The 19,756-nt window shown below is 41.4% G+C and overlaps 1 protein-coding gene across 1 annotated transcript; it reads right to left on the minus strand.

Moving 5' to 3' along the window:
- Positions 1 to 2,635: 2,635 nt before the first annotated feature.
- Positions 2,636 to 13,927, minus strand: LOC150100528 (uncharacterized). The gene is made up of 2 exons (XM_090402944.1): positions 13,713 to 13,927; positions 2,636 to 4,616 (listed from the first exon to the last, which is right to left on the minus strand). The coding sequence occupies exons 1-2, from the start codon at positions 13,879 to 13,881 to the stop codon at positions 3,880 to 3,882; spliced, it is 906 nt and encodes a 301-aa protein (XP_090259070.1). The 5' UTR covers positions 13,882 to 13,927; the 3' UTR covers positions 2,636 to 3,879.
- Positions 13,928 to 19,756: the final 5,829 nt, after the last annotated feature.

Below are 19,756 nucleotides of genomic sequence, written 5' to 3' on the forward strand. Positions count from 1 at the left end.
CCCTCCCCAATTTTCGGAGAACAGAATTCCCATTGATGTTAATTCCTTAGAGTATGCGCATCATGTCAAGTGGACCGTTTATGAGAAGCGGAAGGAAAAACAAAAGTCCGAAACAGCATTTTAATGGACCCTCTGGGTCTAGAAGCAGCGTCCGACAGAATTCGGAGAAATCAATTCAGGAAAGGAGCGATTCGCTTTCTACTTGAACAAGGACTGCTGCTGTAGTCTCCAGACACACGCAAGCTCAAGAAAAAATTGTAATGCCTTTTGATTTCGATCGGAACAGATCAAACCCAGTTAAGAAAGTTAGCTGGTTCTGAAAACGGAAGAAAGTAGAAGAAACGGCTGTTTGCTAACAAACTAAATATCTTACAAAATCCTGAATGCAATTTTCCACTCATAAGCTGTACGTGCCTTGAGCAGAGGTCACGAATGCGCCGATTGCAACCCGGCGGGTGCTAACAATGAAAGCGACCATTCAGGTGAGCTCAGGTTTCGACACAGCAGCGATTGTTGTGGCTACCGATGATGGTGTCAAGTTTCCGTGCGTAACGTTGCAATTTGGCTTGGATTTTTAAGACGAGGCCCGTCTGCTTAGCTGCATTAAAAGAGATGAAACGCACCAAGCCAACTAACGCACTCTTATCAGTGCTAGCTTCAAATGCAATTTTTTTTCCCGATTCGGTTTCATATGACGTTTGCAGTGGTTTTCTTCCTCAAAGCCCCCCCCCCTCCCCCATCGAGATACATTCTAGCTTATGAACACACAGGCAGTTGGCAAAATTTAACTGTCTCGTGGTATTTAGGGTGACCTGTTTATAAAATTAGTTGCTCTTCCGTGGTAATAATTCCCCCGTTTTCAGTCGATGTTTGAGTTCGTCTCAAAAATTCATCCCAGAATCCCGGTGTCACCTGGCCGGCGAAACTCCGAGTGGATTATTTAAAAAAGTCACTTGACATTTTGTTGTAGTTAATTTCAGTGTTTATTTAACAAAAAAATTTTATCGTCCGCGTAGAAGCTAATTTGTCACCAAAAAATATTAAAATAATCGATTTGCAAACGTTCTAAAAAAACTCGACTTATGAAAGGAAAATGTTGAAAATATGCTTTAAAAATACTAACACAAGATGTACGGATCGTCATACGAACGGTTTGTATATTTGGTAACCTCTCATTTACCTTCGGATCAGCCAATCGCTCACTTTGACCCTTTTAAAAATGCTTCTTTTAAAAGGCAGGCACCCCCCACCCCAACGGATATGAAATGAACGAAGAATGTTGATTATCCTTTTTTGATTGCCAGACGAAGCTTCGTTGGTTCTTTTCTTCATGTTTCGCTGATACGTGCAGTGCGAGCCGTAAAAAGCAATAATAATAAAAAAAAAAGATTTGTCAAGTATCTCTCTCTCTCTCTCTCTCTCTCGTATTACTTTCTTTCTTCAGGTGAGTGTTTGCACGTGAGGATCGCCGTAATAATCCTTAAGCCTTAATTTGGAAATACTGAGCGGGAATGAAGTCATCAGTATTGCATGCTAACACAAAATATTCTGTTGACTCTAAAGCCCCCCCCCCTCGAAAAAAAGCCTTTTGAACTCGAAAAGAGGAGCAGACAACCTGAAGAATTGGTTAACAATATTTAAACGCAACGAAAAAAATAAATGGAATGGAATTTCTCGAAAGATGATTAAGTGTGAGTTAATATAATACAGGACTTTCTTAATCCACAAGACATTCTAAAATGGACTCAAGGATTGCATCCATCTTACAATGCTCCCGTCTTGCCCAATAACATCTCCGATCTTTATCCAAGTGGGCAACGGGAACGTGAGGATTGGAAGTGCATTCAGAAATCCCAGTCGATTCTTCGCGTTCCTTATTACTAGAGTTCTCCTCCCATCGGTTGTTTAGCAGCGTTCCTTCAGTGATTCCCCCCCCCAAAAAAAAAACTTAACTTACAGCTTTATCCTAACTTAACTCAGGTTGTAAACCAGCTGTGAAAATTGAAGGACGTGTTTGCATTCCTTTAGGATGTCGTAGAGTAGGTTAAAAAGTTAGTAATATCTTAACTTGCAGTTAATGCTGCTTTCAAAACCCTGATTCTAAGTCAGACCGGGAAGACGGCTTCATTCAGAATCTGTTGTAAGATAAGAGTGCAAACCATCTCAGGTGTTTTCCACCATCCGCGTGGATGGTGGAAAACACCTGGAAAGTAACATCAGACCTGACGTCCGTATTGGAGATACGGATGTCAGGCCTGATGTTACTTTCACTCGGCTTTTTACGCAGTTATTGCAAACTTGGGAGGACCAACACGTGGACTCGCTAGCTGAGGGAGGAAAAAGAGCAGAAATACATGCCCATAAGAATCCCGATGTTATTCGTCTATTAATCGCTCTTCGGTATTTTAAGCAACGTCTGCTTATAATACTCTCGACGTAGGTTGCAATTTCCATTTCGCCTGAAGATGGAAACTAAAAAAAAAAAAGCAATTTTCGATTTCTTGATGGTATCTTTCTTCCTTCTTCCTCAGTTTTTTCCTGTTTTTTTTTTTATTCCCACCAGTGTTATCTTAACAAATACGACAACAAGAAGAAAGAATGAAAACAGCCTCTGCATTCGAATCCCTTAAGAATCTTTTTCTCACCGTGAGAGGGTTTCTGCTACGATCTAAATTTTTCTTGAAACTTCGACTCTTTCAAATCTAAACTCGGCATTTCGTAATATTTAAGAATTTTTTTCGGAGAACCCCTGGGTGCAAACAGAATAGTTCTTTTATTATCTGATGAAACAGGGAGGGGAATAGTGACAGTGGAGGGGGGAAGGTCCAACTGTCCCCTAAAAGTAACACCATTAGAAAATCAAATTCCCCACCGTCCAATAGGAAATTTATGCGCACCTCATGACGTAAATCCGCCGCGTCGAATAAGAACAGTCTTGCATTTTCTTATTATTACCACGCATGCTTTTATTTCATAACAAACTACAAACATTTTTACACAGCAGCAGAAATCAAATAATGAAACACATTTTCCTGGATGTTTGGCTTTGATCCTCCTTCAGTTCGGTGTCTGAAAATATTTTTCTATTCTTCACTTTTATGTGTCTGTCTGTCTCCCCCCCTTCTCTCTCTCTCTCTCTCTCTCTCTCTCTCTCTCTCTCGCAAATGTGTGTATGTGTGTGCGCGCGCATGTATTTTGTAATACACAAATGCGTATAATTTTTTTTAAGCAGATGAATTTTATTTTTCATTTAGTTTTTTTTTCTTTAAGTCACTGCTTCGCTTTTATTGTTATTACGGTTAAAGAGTTTCTTTTAAAATTTCGAATGGCTTGACGCTCCTTAACTTTTCTGGTCGTGCTATAATGAACGACTCTGCCCTGGCATTATCACGTTCTTAAATTTGTTCGTACCCTCTTGCCATGTACTTTATTGAAATAGCAACTTACTCGTGATTTATTATGAAAGATGAGGTTTGATTCGCAATAATTAAAAAGGCGAAATCGGTTTCATAGGTTACCTTTTTCCTTAAAAGAAATCTTTCTTGAAATTATTTATTTAACCAATTCAAGTAGCCTTCAAAAATGAGTCAATTTTTTTATCCGTCGAAGCGGGCTTATTCAAAAATGAAGGGTCTGCCAAACATTAACAAAACATCGATCAGATCATTAATAACATAAACTCCCTTCAAAAAAAAAATTAATTCGGCAAACGTGATATTACGCCATATTTATTGGAAACATGGAGTGCGACGACAGCATCTCTTTTAGCGCATGCCTGCGTTGGTTTTGTTCGATAACAAATAGAAAGCGGGGTCCTTTTAGCTTGCACGGAAGAACTTATTGATGGGCACGAGAAAACGCTTCTTTACACGAGATCTTTCAGAAAGCGGAAAAGTTAAGATTGTGCTGGCCGTATATCTTGCGGAAGTCTCCAGGCTCCACCTCTTCCTTCAAGTAGCATCTCGGCACGTGCAGCGTCTTCTGCAAGCCCAACTTCTCCGCGAGTCTGAGCGCCTCTTCGTTGCAGTCGAACACCATCATGGTCAGTCCGCGGTGCTGGGCCAGGGGGTAGGCTTGGATCAAATAAAACAGAAGCATTTCGGCGATGTCCTTGTTGTTGGCGTAGAGAGGGCCCACCAAAGCGGTGCCCTGCACGTTCTCTTTCAAGATGCCGAAGCCGCAGATTTGACCTTCGCTAACCGCTGCCATGGATACGGCTCCTTTTTCTTTAACAGACAAGGGGACGACCTTTCCTCGGCTGTAACCGTGGACGCTGCTGTCGTACTCCACCACGTCACCGAGGATGTCTTCCTCGATGGTCAAAATCTCCACTGCAGGAAGTTCCGTAACCAGACCGTCCCAGTGAATCGCGGACGAGGAGTGGGGAATGGACTTCCAGCTGGTTACGATGGAAAACCCAGCTTTGTCCCTGTACGTGCGGAGATGATCGGGGACCGCATTTAGCCCGGCATTCCTTTCTCCCACGCGCTCCATGACAGCCCTCCAAACTTGGATTCCGACTCCACCGCCTCGATACTTGGCTCTCACGGCGTACATTCCCAGAAATACCAACCGGTCGTTCTGCAGAATTCCTGCGCAGATCCCCAGGATTTCTCCTGAAAGTAAAGGAAAGAAAACATCACAAAATGTCTTACGATTAATTCGGAAACAGCTGGTTATAATCATTATTGGTTGTTGTTATCCTGTCTTTCAACGAACATTCATTAATTTGACCTCATGTAAGCTAATAATACATTCCAAACAATTCTAGAACATAAAAACAAATTCATCCTTTTTACATATTTTAAAGAATTGAATTGCTGAGGTTTTATTTATTTTTTCATTTGCTGGAAATCTCTACTAGCTCGGTCATCTTATAAAACTTAATTTCAAAAAAAAAAAAAAAAAAAAACAATATTTTTGAAATTCTCCCTCATTTTGTGAAACATGTTTCAGAGAAGTAGCAAAGCTTCGATAATTTCCAGTAATAATATTCACACTAAAGTCATTCACTCGCTTCATATTCGATATTTTTAGGTTTTTAACTGGATTGATGCGACAGCTCATGTGAATTGTTTACAGAATGCACCATTGGACTTTTAGGACTTTAAACATGCTGAATAGCGAATAGCACGAAAGTAGAAGCAGAATTTTCTAAGACAGTTTAATAAAGAAGACACTTGAGAGGGAGAGAGAAAGGGGCCCCGTTTACTAAGAAGGGACATTAATTTAACTGCGCCCGAAAAAGTGTTTGCTATAATAAAGTCCGTGACGCCTATCACGTATTCGTTCATTCGGTGAGAATTGGATCATTTATGGACCTCTCGCACTGAATAGTCGGAACTGAAGGATTTTAGGGTCACCATTAAAGGATGCCACTCGCCTTACGGGGCTGTTGGATTCCCTCAACATTGGCTTCTCTTCGTAACGAGCAAACTTTCAAATTAAACTGCTAAGCAACGAAGCAAAAAAATCGAAATATTTCGAAGAAACGACCCTTGACGTTTTGCCATTTTAGGACAGTCCCTAAACTACTAAAACTATTCTTCATTTCTGTCATTTTTGGGGTTGGATTAATTCCTGCAGGAAGAGTGAACACACACACACAAATGATGGGTTTTGAGAGACGTCTTGTCACGATTCGGAGAGAAGCAGACCTCCCGCCAGTTAGTAGCGCCTTCATCATCCCTCTCCAAACGAGGATGGATCGAGAGGCAGAATAATCAGTCCTAGCGGAGCTTTTCCATGGCATTTTAATGACTTCTCCGCCAGGCACGGCTGTTCCCCAAATTCTTTTCTCCGCCACTACAGAAATGCGGGAGAACAATTTTCTGCGCCACTTGGCTCCAGAATAATTCCCGACTTGCATCCGCAGAAAGGCCCTTGCGGAACTCGAACAGCTGACTGTTCGCTAAAAAACGGAATACGAAGCAAATGCTCAAAACACGCGTAACAAAGAACACACAAATCGCATCACCGCGCTTACAAAAGTAATCTGAAAGGTATTATTTTTTGGTCTGATCTGACGGTCCTATCTCCCCCCCCCCCCACGAATTTGATCTGATGGCGTAATACGTTACCAGCAAGCAGGTCGACGTTGTTTTAGCGCAATCGGGTTTAAGTCGCTGTTGTGAATGGGTCGAGTCCAACAGTGGGGGGGGGGAACTGTTGCGAACGTTGGTCGGGTTTCTACTGGTCAGACGTGCCTTCAGTCTGATAATACCTTTCAGATTACTTTTGCTAATTTTGCCTCTTCAATTCCCATTCACAATGTAATTATTTTTCCTTTCACTAATTATCCAAACACCAAATGTAATTGGCCGAAAAATCGTCTACTCAGTTAACCAGAGCGCTTCGTACGGTGCAGTGGGTACCGACCACACACCGTTTGGTGGCAAGGACTCAGTCACCACTTTAAGACGAGGGCGCATGTTGAAGTGGGGGAATTTATAAGAGCTTTACACCGAAATATGATTTTTTTTAGTTATCATTTCATTTATTGAGCCATCGTTACATTATCCCATTCATTTAAATTTTCTTTCAAAATGATAAAATTAAACAGACATCCCATGTAGAACCCAACAGCATGAGCTCATCCGGGTTACAAGAAATGTAACCATTACACAGCATAAATAGTTCACAAAATATTGACAATATATTTAGAGAATAATCTGTGTGTGTATACACACACACACACACACTACTCATATGTACACGTGAAATAAGAACGACGCAGTTCAGTAATTACTTGAATATTTTGTATTGATTAATTTCTCTTGGTATAAATTGGTTAATTATTTTTATACAATTATTCTAAACAAGGTTTCCATATTCCTATTAAAATTTAGGTCCTGTCGAATCAGATTTCTGTATGTGTTCGGGTTTTTTCCTTTCGTATTAAGAGCGGCAAGACGCTGAAGATTTTTGGAGCCAAACAGATTTAGTGTTCGTGTGTTATTTCTTTTTGCGCTTTGGTGATAAAATATTTCAAGCCCGCTTTTCTGCAGAAGGATTTTTCTAATACTTACGTACTGGTTGTCAGTCTTTAGGAAAAGTAACATCCTGTAAATACTTAGTTGTCTAAGTGGAAGGATATTTAATACTATATGTATGTTTAGCGTTCACGGTGGTGTCTGTATATTTAATGTTGGTTAAAATGCGTATCGATTTACTTTGTAAAGAGATTAGTGTTGTCAGTGGGGTGTGATACGTTCCATGCCAGCTTAGTATACCGTACTGGATAACAATCGGTACCCAGGCTTTCGAAATACAATGTTCTTAACATTGTCAGACTCGAGATAGCATAAATCTTACTTTGTTGCATACTTCTGTCATATGTGGTTTCCAGCTAAAGTTGCTGTCTATCTTTAATCCTAATTAGGCTAAAGTATTCGCGTTTTCTTATCTCCATAGAGTTACAATTTTGGTTACTTTTACAGTTCGTTATGTAGCAATATGTGGATGGAAAAACTGGTTTTACTATTATTAGGTGGATTCTTGAGTTTAAAAATTATAAATTTTGTTTTACCATCGTTGAGAGCGAGTTTGTTCACGTGAAACCAATTTGTCACTGTTTGCAAATGTGTGTGTGTGTGTGTGTTGACCATATTTCGCAAGTCATTTGCAGTGAATCTCGATGCGGTATCATCTGCAAAGGTGTTGACTTGACTCGATAACCGTAGGTCACAGAAGTAGTTGATGCGAATTATAAACAGTACTGGCCCAAGCAAAGAACCTTGGGGAACACCACATTTTACATGAACGAAATCACTATAACTTTTGGTGGATTTTTACTGCTTGCGATCTAGGCGTTAAATAACTCTTAAACCAGTCATGTGCGCAGCCTCTAATTCCTATATTCTCCAGTTTTTTAAATAAAATATCGTGGGATACTCAAAAGCTTTCTGGAGGTCTAGAAAGACTGCTAAAGTTAGTTTGTGATGAATAAATCGAGTTTGTGAAGTTCAGCAGCGCGTGCTCAGTGTTTAGTTTGTCTAAATCCATACTGGTGCTTAGAGAAGTGATTTTTTTTCTAAATAAAGGTTCCTAATCTATTTTTTACTAATTTCTCCAATATGTTGGAGAAAACCGGGAGTAGGAAGACTGGCCTGTAGTTTAAGATCATTTTTGCATCCTTTGTATTATATATTGGTATTATCACAGCTTTCTTAAATTCTGTTGGAAACCCACCATTCAGAGTGGATTGAAGACGGCTCCATTGGCGACTATCAAATATTCCTGGCACTCCCGCACAATTCTGACATTAATACTATCGTAGCAGAAGAGGTTTTAAGTTTCATTATAATATTTTTGATTTCATCCTCACAAGTAGGATGAAAGTACTTTGAACTCTCATTTCTTTCAAGTCCGCAATTTACGGATGGTGTTAATATTAGGACTATTTACAAGTTTTTCATTGGCGGTTACGAAGTGATTATTAAATTGTCTGCTTTCACTGTTTAAATCAATACGATTTCTGTCCTCATTACTAAGTCTTGGAAGTGTTGGTTCTCGGATATTTTTGCCCAGTAGATTGTTTGACACTCCCTTCACCTTTCAAAAATTCATGGCGGCAATACTCCTTTCTTCCCTTTCAGTTTTTGGTCCCCTTGGTTTTTATAATATCTGAAGCTCTCATAGTATTCACTGTGAGTTTTATACATCTTACCTGAGTTTTATACATCGATTGTTTTATTTCTCGTGTTATCCACAACTTCGCTAGTTTGCGCCCGTTTCCTTGGAGTATGGCAGTGGCGTGTTGTATTTTAGTATCTAACATGTTAATGAATTTGCATGTAAGCATCGTCAACATTACTTTCAGATTGTATTTGTTCACAGGATATAATACTTAATTTATGTTTTAGCACACTGTAGTTTATTCTAGGATACTGAATGCTAACTGTAAATGGATCATTACGGCTATCAGAAAGCGATCTGTGATTGGCTGTTTTCACACTGCGGTCTTGACTTTAGTCGGACTTTGTGTTCTTAAAAACACGTGATCCAAACAAGAAGCACAGCCATTACGGATCCTTGTCTTTAATCTGGGATTTTTCATCCCGCAGAACTCACAAATTCACCCTTGGCGTTTATCCAGAAATTTTCGTCATGAAAAGCACTTGTACGTTACCGTAGTGTTAAGTTACCGAAACACCACCTGCAAGAGGCGCGCGCAATAGTCTTGAACGTGACGTAAGAGAACTTATAGCGAAGAAGTTTTTAACGCCTACCGCTATGACACAAAATTCACCTTCGAAAACTTCTAAATATGCAACATTGTGAATCTGAGGGGAGAATTTTATCCTCGTTTACTATTATTGTTGTTACCGTTATAATACTATTTAGGAATCTCCAGGGAGTCAGGGACTCATCGAGGGAGGACTTACCCCACCAAATAACCCGGTCAGTTTTACCTTATTTTCCCCCTGAGCTCTTTTCAGAGCGCAGTCGCACGGACGATGGCATATTTACATTGGGGTAGGAAACACATGGGTTTGAATCCGTTTATATGACTTTTCCAAATCGATGGCGATTGATTAGCCAACCTCATACGGAGATGGCAGTGTTTTCTTCCAAGACATTCGGGTTTTACTTCCAAAAGCAGGTTGGTGAATACACCCAATTACCAACTTTATTTGCCTTCCGATCTTAGTTGCGTTTTTAGTAACTCCAACTGATATTCCGATCTCGCATACCTTTACATAGACTGCCACCTTAAATAGACCAAACATATAGAATACCTACACACTAAACCCCGCATCAATGCAGCAAAAAACACTTCCAAGTAAAAGAGATGATTCCATCTAACGTATGAAAAAAAACTCATATCACGGAATTTGTGAATCACTGCTCAGTATAACAGTCTATGCAAACACATCAAACAGCCATCTAAACAAATTAGAAAGATTATTCAGGTCTCCAAAGCAATGTTTCAACAGTGAGATCACATCCCATACCCACACTACTCAACAACCTTCTTTCTCTTCTTTGAGTGCCATCTCCTATTGGGGGCATTTGTATTTCTGTAGTATTTGAATTTTCGCAAATTTTCCAGAATAAATAATCATTTAACCACACTTAAGATATCAAATATTTATTATCGGCCTTTCATCGGGAAATCCAAGTCCATTAAAGATGACAATGGCACAAACTCTGCGAATTACGCCAGTCATCCCTTCTTTATAGCCGAGTCAGCATTGACGATACGAATTCCCTTTAGTTGGAAGGCACAACTAAAGGTTCGATCCCGCCTAGAATGAAAGGAAGCTTTATTATCATCTTTTCGACCAAGAGTAAGTTAGCGGGTTTTCATACAGAGGGAGCAGGCTTTATTCTACTTTATTCTCGCAACACAGGAAAACTGGCCAGAGAATACACGCAGTGGACAGCTAATTCTAGCTGCTTAATTCCGAACAGCTGAACTCAACTGGACACTCCCTTATATCTCGCTTCAAATATACTCATGAGCCCAAACAGACTGAACTGTTGGCCAGAAACAGACCGGTGGTAACATTATCCTGGTATGGACATTGTTGTCATGGACATCACTGGGTCAGCTCCTCCTACTTGACCGCTAATTCTTAGGATTGTTTTGGACCCACTGTGTATTGCCCTACATAGTTACAATAGGTCCAATGGATCTGAACTCTTATAGCAAGACCACGCCTCTTCACAACGCTCCTGGATTGCATCCCATCGAACATTTTGCGTAGATGAAATGAAGAATGGATCAAGCGGAATAGAGAATGTGGCAGTCGGTCGCTGACCTGTACGACGTTCTTCTGCCCAGAATACCTCGGGTTGCATTCTGTGGACCAGCAGATCGATGCCAAGGTTGGTGCAAACAGTTATCTTAGTGATAGGAGACCCAACTCGCTACTAAGCGCAGGTTATAAGGTCGTTGCTCGCGAGTGTAGATACGTGAAACTACAAACGAATGTGCTCGAGATTGGTTTTATCACATTTGTTATTTATCGACGAAAACCTCATTTCAGTCAATGGCAGAATGGGTCTGTTTGGCTGCTCGAGGTTCAGGCTGCACTGAAAAGTTGTTGTTGTTTTTTTCTGTGCGCATACACACAGGCTTTGCATGCACTTCCGCTGTGAAAAACTGCGCAGTTATTGTCAAAAGAAATCGAGAAATGCGACTCGTGATTCACGTGAAATGTTCTCGGAAAACAAATCGATGGCCACCCACGAAATTAAACGCAGTTTGAATAAGTTCCTGGAAACTGATTTAGCGCGTGTTCTTCAATTTTTTCTTTCATTCGTGAGAAAATGTCTTCACTCTTCTGCTTCTCAATCCAAGATAAGAGGATTTGCAGTCGTGGCGTAGCAGAATACGAAACTCAGTTCGATTGTGCTCGCACTGTTGGCTTTGCTTTTGTGGGTGTGCGTGTTGATATGCTGGGTTGCTGGCTAAAAACTTCAAATTTCCTAAAAGAGAGAGAGAGAGAGAGAGAGAGAGAGAGTAGGGAAAAAAAAGTGCTACCTCGGGATTTTGTTCATAAGAAGTTTAGTGAAAAGGAGGAGTTTCAAATGTCCCTAAGATTTGTTATTTCGGTTGTTTTGCATTTGCAGCAAATGGACGAAGGGGCAAATTAAAACACGGGAACCTCTCCGGGGCGAGCAAGGAAAACAAGAATCGTTGCGACATCTCCTTGAATTCGCTTTCGCTGGGAAGAAAGAGTCGGCGTGACGTCACCACATTCACTTACGTGTGGTGTTTGCACGGGCGTGTTTTAATCGCTTCATCGAGTGTACTTTCATCATTCGAGGAACCATTTCGCAAACATCTCTGGCGGTGGGCAGTCGCCCTCTCCTCCGCTTTAAGCGTCGTTAGAATCGCAGATGTGCAAATTCGTTTATTAACGGAAGAGCCCACGCGCTCGTTGTCAGAAGGAATTTCGGCGGGCAGATCATCGCTAAATGCACCTGCACGAGAAGCACTGCGTTTTTTTAATCTAAATTAAATGTGGGCGAAAATGATCCGGAGGATGTTTGAACTGAATTTGCGGATTTCCAGAGGAATTTTGGGTCGATTTTATTAAGAAAGAAATTCTCGAAAAATTCAAATAAGGAAAGCGATGAACGAAAGCTTCAATGTGGCCATTAGAGGAATCGAGAGGCCCCTTTGATGCTAACACACACCCAAGACTAGTTTTGGTGATGAATAGTACTAATTATTAGGAAATATTGAGTACGTCCTGCAGTATAGAAGCTTTTCGTTTCTTTCTTTTTTTTTTTTGTAATCATGTATTGAAAATGATGGAGGTGGCAAAGAGAACGCTGAGAATCTCCCAAACTTCCGGTATGCAATCGTTCCTATCTCGGTTTGGGCGAAGCAGAAGAGCTCGAAACTCTTTCTAAATATGAAATAGTCGTTCATATTTGAACCGAGGTTCATGTTCTGTGGAACGACAGGAACATGATCGACAAAATATCAGCTCTGCAGTGAGGCGCAAACGTGGATTTTTCTCGAGTGAATTTTATTCTGCGCTAAAATCACTAAAAATGACAGCATTTGCAGAATATCGTGCTTGATGCCTCCTACAGCCAAGCACGTTCGGGATTTGCGTACGAAACACATTCAGTCTTAGTTGCCTTATTTTTTCTCTCTCTCTCTCTCTCTCTCTCTCGCCCAGAGAAGGTTATTAACCTACTATATTCTAGTGCATTAGTACCACGAGGGCACCAAGAATGCTTTTAAAATTTTTCACGTGGATAACTGTGTAACGAGTTCTACCGAATACAGCTAACAAGGGAATAATTGTGGAGTGCAAATTACGGAGCGATCGAAGATTAATATTCGCTAAATAAAAAAATCTGCGATTTCTTAATAAGGACGACAAAAAGCTGAAAAGAAGCAACGGGCTTTGCACGCATCCACTTAACTGCATGACTTGCTCGAAAGTGAAATCAGCTACTTCGAGTCAAGTGACGACAGGGCGAAGATCAACGCGGTTATTTAATACACTCCGATTCCCTCCAGCCTGAGAAGCGCAGCTGATTCATTGTTCCTATCAAGGTCGTGTCCGTTGCGATCCGGTAACAGACACAAATTCGTCCTTTAAATTTATCGGAAAGAAATGCGAGTCAACGTCCAAAAAGGTGTTGCTGCCAATTGTGTGGCGATCTCTTTTGCACATTGAAAACAAATCAAAAATATCCATCCGACGGACCTTATGATGCGACTTCGCAGTTTAGAGTCGTGGGGAGGGAGGATTTCGTCTGTCGGGAATTTTAGCGAGTCCAATTTCGTTCTCATTTGGTAGCTGAAATTTCGCTGACGAATTTTAAAAACCATTCCGACACATCCGGTCCTCTTTTACTTCCTCAGAAAGAAAAGCCGATTTCGATTGCTTGGATGCGATCTAGGGTGGAGTCGATGCAATAGTTTGGTTTGCTTCCCAGCCCGAGCATCGTCAGTTCATAGCGGAACTCAATCTTTCGAGTTTTTAAAATGTTTGCCGCGTAAGGATGGGAAAATACCGCGACTCATCTGCCTCTGCCGTTGGGAGTGCAGAAACACGAACAAAATGAAGCGAGTGTTCGAATGTGTTTTGTGATGCCACCGAAATACGCGATGCGGATTAGAATGCTTCGTGATAGTCACCGCCGCGTTTATGAGCACGCAGTTCAGCCGCCGTCTCGTTTAGGAGAACGCACGCATATTCACACACACACACATATATATACGCACACACACTTACCATCGTCCGTCGATGCTACGAAGAAGCCCTCGGGGTCGACGTCAAACCAGGTGTCGACGGAGTAAACCCCTTCGGAAAGGCCGGTTTCTTTCCACACGTCCAGAACCTGCGGAATGTCATCGCGCACCATTTTTCTCACCACGTACGGAGGTACAGTCGCCTTCGCCATGTCCACGCAAATACTGGAACGCAGCTTCGTGCAAGGCGCCTGTGCGACCAGCAGCGGCGTAGAGAGAAAGAGAGATCAGTGACAGCGACAGCTGGCACGTAATAGAGAGAGGGATAAACACGTTGTTCGAGCCTGCCAAGAAGCGAATGATGAACATTTTTCTTGGTACCAAATGAAAAAAAGTTTGAACGAAGTCTGAAGAGTCAGAAGTCTGAGTATTTCCCGGCTGCGAACACACAAGTTAATGCGACGGTGCACATTCCTGCGCACTTTAAAGCATCATCATTACTATTCTGCATCCCACATATGTAAATAAACCACCTTTTGATACAAAAACCTTACAAACTACAAGAGCCTGAAAAGAGCCTTAAGGACAAACTACGAACAAGAAACACGCACCCCACACACCTTACAAAACTTAAAGAAACAATATATGAGTTCCGGCTTTTCAGTCCTACGGCAATAGTGAATATCAAACACCAGCCTACGCCCATCACAGCAATCAAACCAATAATCAATAAACAAGTTAAAAAAAAAAAAACAGAACAATATGTTTTGTAAATGCATAATACATAATATATACGGACGCGGCAAACCCGAGGTACCCGATGCTGAACCATGCCATACTTCATGTAATGGGCTGTTCAATATAGCAATGTTCAATGTTCAATGTTCAATGTAGCAATAAGACTAATTTTACTGTCGCGAAACCACTCATCACAATATTAATTTCTGTGGAATAAAGAAATGTTGCTGTATATTAACAAAATAGGTTGATAGATGGCGTATACGGGCTGTTGTGTCAGAGTATCACGTGACTAAACGCAAGTGCTCATCGGCGCGCCTACGAGGTGCGACCAGTCTTCGAAATGGAAGCGTCCTTGGAACAGCGTTTGCGATTAAATTTTGTGTGCGTCTGCAAAAATCGGCATCGGACACTTTTAACATGATACGCGATGAAGCAATGTCGAGGGCAAGTGTTTTTCGCTGGCATAAAACTTTTAAGGAACGAAGGCAAAATGTGGAAGATCTTGAACGTGAGGGAAGACCTTCAACGTCCATCACAGAGACAATGATCAACACAGCAACGATGATCATCAAGGAGGATCGCAGAATTACAGTATGCCATCTGCATGTTGTCCTGAATATTTCTGTGGGAAGTGTTCACTCAATCATGTCTGAACATTTAGGACTGAAACGTGTTTGTGCCCGATGGTTTCCCAAACTTCTAGACACTGGAGCAAATGCAGCATCGAGTGGATGTGTGCACAGAATGGAAAGAAAGACTGGAACAAGAAGGCGACAACTTCTTAAAACGCATCATTACAGCAGATGAAGCTTGGTTGTATCACTATGATCCTACAATGAAACAACAAAGCAGTGAATGGAAGCATCCGTCTTCGCCTACCCCCAAGAAAGCAAAAACTGTAAAATCGGCTGGTAAAGTTATGACCATAATGTTTTTTGACTATGAAGGCATTGTTTACCAACACGCTGTAGAACCCGGGAATACTGTAAACGGCTCATACTATGCGGATGTTTTACGGACAATGGTACAGCACGTCAAAAGGAAGCGTCCATTGCTGAAGAATGGCTTCTTATTGCACCACGATAATGCAAGGCCCCATATTGCTGGTTGTGTAGTGGACGTTTTGCAGAAGAACAACATAGATATCCTACCACACCCTCCATACAGTCCTGATCTCGCACCGTGCGATTTCTGGCTGTTTCCTCAGCTCAAGAAATCACTAAGAGGCCTCCATTTCGAAAGCAACAAAGCATGTGTAAAAGCTGCGGAGACGGTTTTGAAAGAAGTCTCAAAAAAAAAGGACTTTCACAGGTGTTTAAGAAGTGGACGCAACGTTGGGACAAATGCATCGCGTCTCACGGTAGTTACTTCGAAAAAGACCATGTAAATGATGACGATTAAAGACAATCTGTTTTCTGTATAAATATAGTCTTATAACTTATTGAACAGCCTACGTACATCTGTATTATCTGAAAACTGGTCCCTTCTCTTCCTTCCTTGTTTCTTTCTTTCTTCTCGCTCCTTCCCCCGAATGCTATTCGAGTATTTGAGGGCTAGGGGTGAATCTTTGCTGCTTAGTTCTTCCACAGAGGACCTCCAGCGGACCCTGGATAGGTTTGCAGCTGTTTGTGCAGAAGCCGGAATGAAGATCAGTTGGCCAAAACTGAAACACGAAAAACAGGAAAGTGGGACGTAGAGCTAGATACTCGGATTGGCTCAGCAAGCGCAATATTGCGGGAGCTTGGTCGTTTGGTAGTATTGAAGCGGGAGTTAAGCCAGAAGGCAAAGCTGGCTGTCTTCAATATAGTATGTCCCCATGGTCATGAGAGTTGGGTAATGACTGAAAAAATGCGGACACGAATCCAAGAGACTGAAATGAGGTTCCTTCGAGGGGTTGCAGAGCTGACAACATTCGACAGGGTCAGAAGCTCTGCAATTCGGGAAATCCTCAATACTCAACCGCTGCTTCTCCGTGTTGAGAGATCACAGTTACGTTGGTACGGGCACCTGGTCAGGATGCCACAAGAAAGGCTCTCCCAGCAGGCCCTCTTTGCCAAGCCAGTGGGTGGGAGGCCACGTGGAAGGCCAAGGACTCGCTGGATCGATTATATCCAATACCTTTGGTGGATACGTTTGGGAGTCTCCCCAGAACACCTGAGCTTGGTGGCGGAGGATCGCGACCATTGGAAGTTCCTCTTGCAGCTGCTGCGCCCCACAACCGAGTTAGGAAAGGGGGCCTTGAAGATGAATGAATGAATGAATAATAAGAGAGATTCAGCTTCTGAAAAACAGAAAAGAGTAAACCTTCTAGAAAGAATGGGAGAAATCTCGTTGAGCTAATTAAATGCCTTATTTTAATCCTTCCCACCAAAAATGTGGCTCCCCAGCAGATTACTTGAACGAGTGGTTAACGAAGAAATCTGCACGAAACAAGCCAAAAGAAACAAACTAACAGTGGATTTCATTTATGCTGCTGTTGACCTCCACCGATGTCACATCAAGCAATGAAAATAATCAACGGCATTTTTCCCTAAATCCAATCAAGTTCCGAAACGGAAAGAGTCTTTCAGCCAATGTGAGATTCGAGCTCGTATTCGGCCGATAGCGAAGCAAGAGACTCGACCCACTCATCAGCCGAAGAGAAACGATTTCGCATCTTTCTCTCACTCGCTATTCAGAAACCCTCCCTCTGAACCAGGGACCTTTGCAAATCAACGTTTCCTGACCGACGGCTCTGCCGTAATCATTGGCAGAAATATTTAAACCAAAAGCCAAATATTTACTTTTAAAAGTTCTGCTGACGTTTGGCCGAGTGGAGAGAAATTCACTCTCACCCGTTGCAGCGGGTGAGAGTGAAACAGCCATGCCCAGGAATCCCACCGTGGGGATGGCTGTTTCGCAAATCTGTTCGAAATTCAGTTTCATCACGTGGGGATGGAACTCATCGAACACCATTTTATCAAGGTGAATTGAAGGAAAGAAGAGGGAAAAGAAATAAACCTCATCGCAACGAATAAGAAAATGCTCTGTAAGAAAACAACTCAAGGGTATGCCGGTGATGTTGGGTGAATTCCACCAGTAGAGGCTGTAAGCCTTTTGTTGGTGCATTAGCTAATAAGCCAAAATCTGAAAACCCCCGTTCTAGGCACCCAACAGGAAACTTTTTCAAGCCACTTCAGGCCTCCAGCAAGCAGGACTGTGGTCTCAGACTGAGGACGATGAAAATTGTTAACCACTAAACACTTTCAAAAAACAAACAACAACAACAACAAAAAAAAAAAAACATGCCCACTTGCATGAGATTTGAAAACAAAACTTGCTGCTTGGAGAGTGGAAGTTGGGCAACTAAACAGCGGCGATGCACTTCAAGCATATTTTGAATTTTTTTTTTCGATACTGTTTTGAATCAAGCTCATTTATTTTGTGGAAATTATTTCCAGAGCTGCATTCTTATCGTTCCTCAATGTTTAATTTTCATAGATATCATGAATTCTCAGTAAAAACTTAGAATCTCAGGACAAAAGAAAGAAAATTAAGGTAGAAACCATGAAAATTGTGGAAGCAATCGTTGTAGCTGTTGTGCAACAAAAAAGTTTTTACATTTATCCATTCGGACTGTTAAAGGGGCTCTCCTAAGTCTGTTTGTTTTCACCTCCTATCTTCATATTTATTCTTCAAAATTAGAGGCAAACGGCTAATCACCCTCTCCTCGAGTTACGGTTGCGAAGTCCAAGAATACTTGGAAAGGTCGTGGCCGATTAAGTGCCTGGTAGGACCACACATAGGAGAGGATTCTTCAAAATAATAACAATTCAGAATATTAGTATAACCATTAATTTTTTTTGGGGGGAAGGGGGTTAGGGTAATATGTTCGTGCTAATATTTTAATTGCAGAAAGCAGTATCATTGTATTATTTTATCGTACAAGTCGTAAACTTTTTTGTCACAGTTACGCAGGTCATCAGTAACATCGATCCCCCAGTGGGGTTCGAGCTCACGGCCTCTTATTTGGGGAGCATTCTCTCTCAGCCAAGCCATCCCACTTGGTGCACATCGCTTACTCTTGGACTTCTTGGTATCTCTTCGTGCGCATAAGCGCGTTCTTGGCTTTTTGTGGTGAACGATCTCGCAAGCTCTTCTGCAAACGGTGACGGGATTCCTGGAGAAGTCACTTCAGCCGTTGTCGTTCCGTTTCCATCGAAGAATTCGTGAGTTCTAGAAATGTCCGCATTGGTGAACGAGCACTTTCGTTCTTACAAACAGGTAAAGAAGAAATTGCATGTCCAAACAGCCAACTACTAATAGGTGTATATACACGCACGAGCGAGTTCAATGCCTAAGCACGAGAATCCACAATGTAGCTGATTCTCTGTTTGAATTAAACTAATCGACGTTTCTTGTCTCTACCTGACAGTTGAAATTTCGATGTGTTGACATCAATTTCGTCACTGAAATTAGCCACTGAACGGCGTTTGACCCGCATTTTCCCGAGCCACCATGCAGAGTCGCAGTTCACTTGTCTTCATCGCCGAGTTTAGTGTCTGCTAATCAGCATTTTCGTTCTTAATTATTATCTGCACCCCATTACGTCTGACGCATTTTCGTCGAGCGTGGGGACTACCTTTGCTGGCGTGCGCTACACAGGATTAAATATGCCTTTTTCGGTTCTACAACAGAAGAAGAATGAAGCGATTTTTAAAAAAAAAACATGATTACAGAAATCTCACTGGCGAAAGGTTGACGCCCTTTAATGTAAAGCGAAACAGATTAGCACCGTGTCTGGTTTGCTATTCGAGAGCGCGACAGACAGTCGCAAACTCTTTACATTCTTTCGCCAAATGCAGTCGTAACGTGTGGGAAATACCAAACGGGTATTCTTGGGCGACTAAAGCCAAAATTGGACTTTATGCAAAACTTATTCTAGAAATGATAAGTAATGTTAAAAAATGACTAACAAGAGCAACTTAGATCTGATGCACTGTTTACCGTGAACTGACCAACAGAAAAAAGTAACAACACTTCGCTTTTTGTTTCAGATTTACACAAAGCATTGAATAGCGTAAAATTACGCGATATTTTAAGCGTAAAATTTAAAATTAAAAAAAACACTAGTAATAAATCTTTTTAAAAGATATTTCTGCAGATAATGAGGTACAACGAAAATTAATTGAACTAAGAAAACAAATAGACAGGATGATTCATCGAGTTCACTACTTCAGTGGATGAAATAACGACAGAACTAAAGGATAAGAATTCGAATGGACTAAAATGAATAATAATCCACAGTCAATCTAATCTGCTATGCAAATAATAATGAAGTAATAAAGACACTGAAGATCATTCCAA

Source organism: Typopeltis vanoorti, chromosome 13 (genome assembly GCF_054136105.1).
Source record: "Typopeltis vanoorti isolate ZY-2024b chromosome 13, IOZ_Tvanoo_1.0, whole genome shotgun sequence".
Taxonomy (NCBI): Eukaryota; Metazoa; Arthropoda; class Arachnida; order Uropygi; family Thelyphonidae; genus Typopeltis; species Typopeltis vanoorti.

What these genes read in the sequence shown, in the direction of transcription:
- LOC150100528 (XM_090402944.1), bottom strand. Translation starts at nt 13,881, where the DNA reads ATGGCGAAGGCGACTGTACCTCCGTACGTGGTGAGAAAAATGGTGCGC. An exon ending in CGTAGCATCGACGGACGATG is followed by an intron (nt 4,617 to 13,712) that starts GTAAGTGTGTGT and finishes CTTTACTTTCAG; the next exon opens with GAGAAATCCTGGGGATCTGC.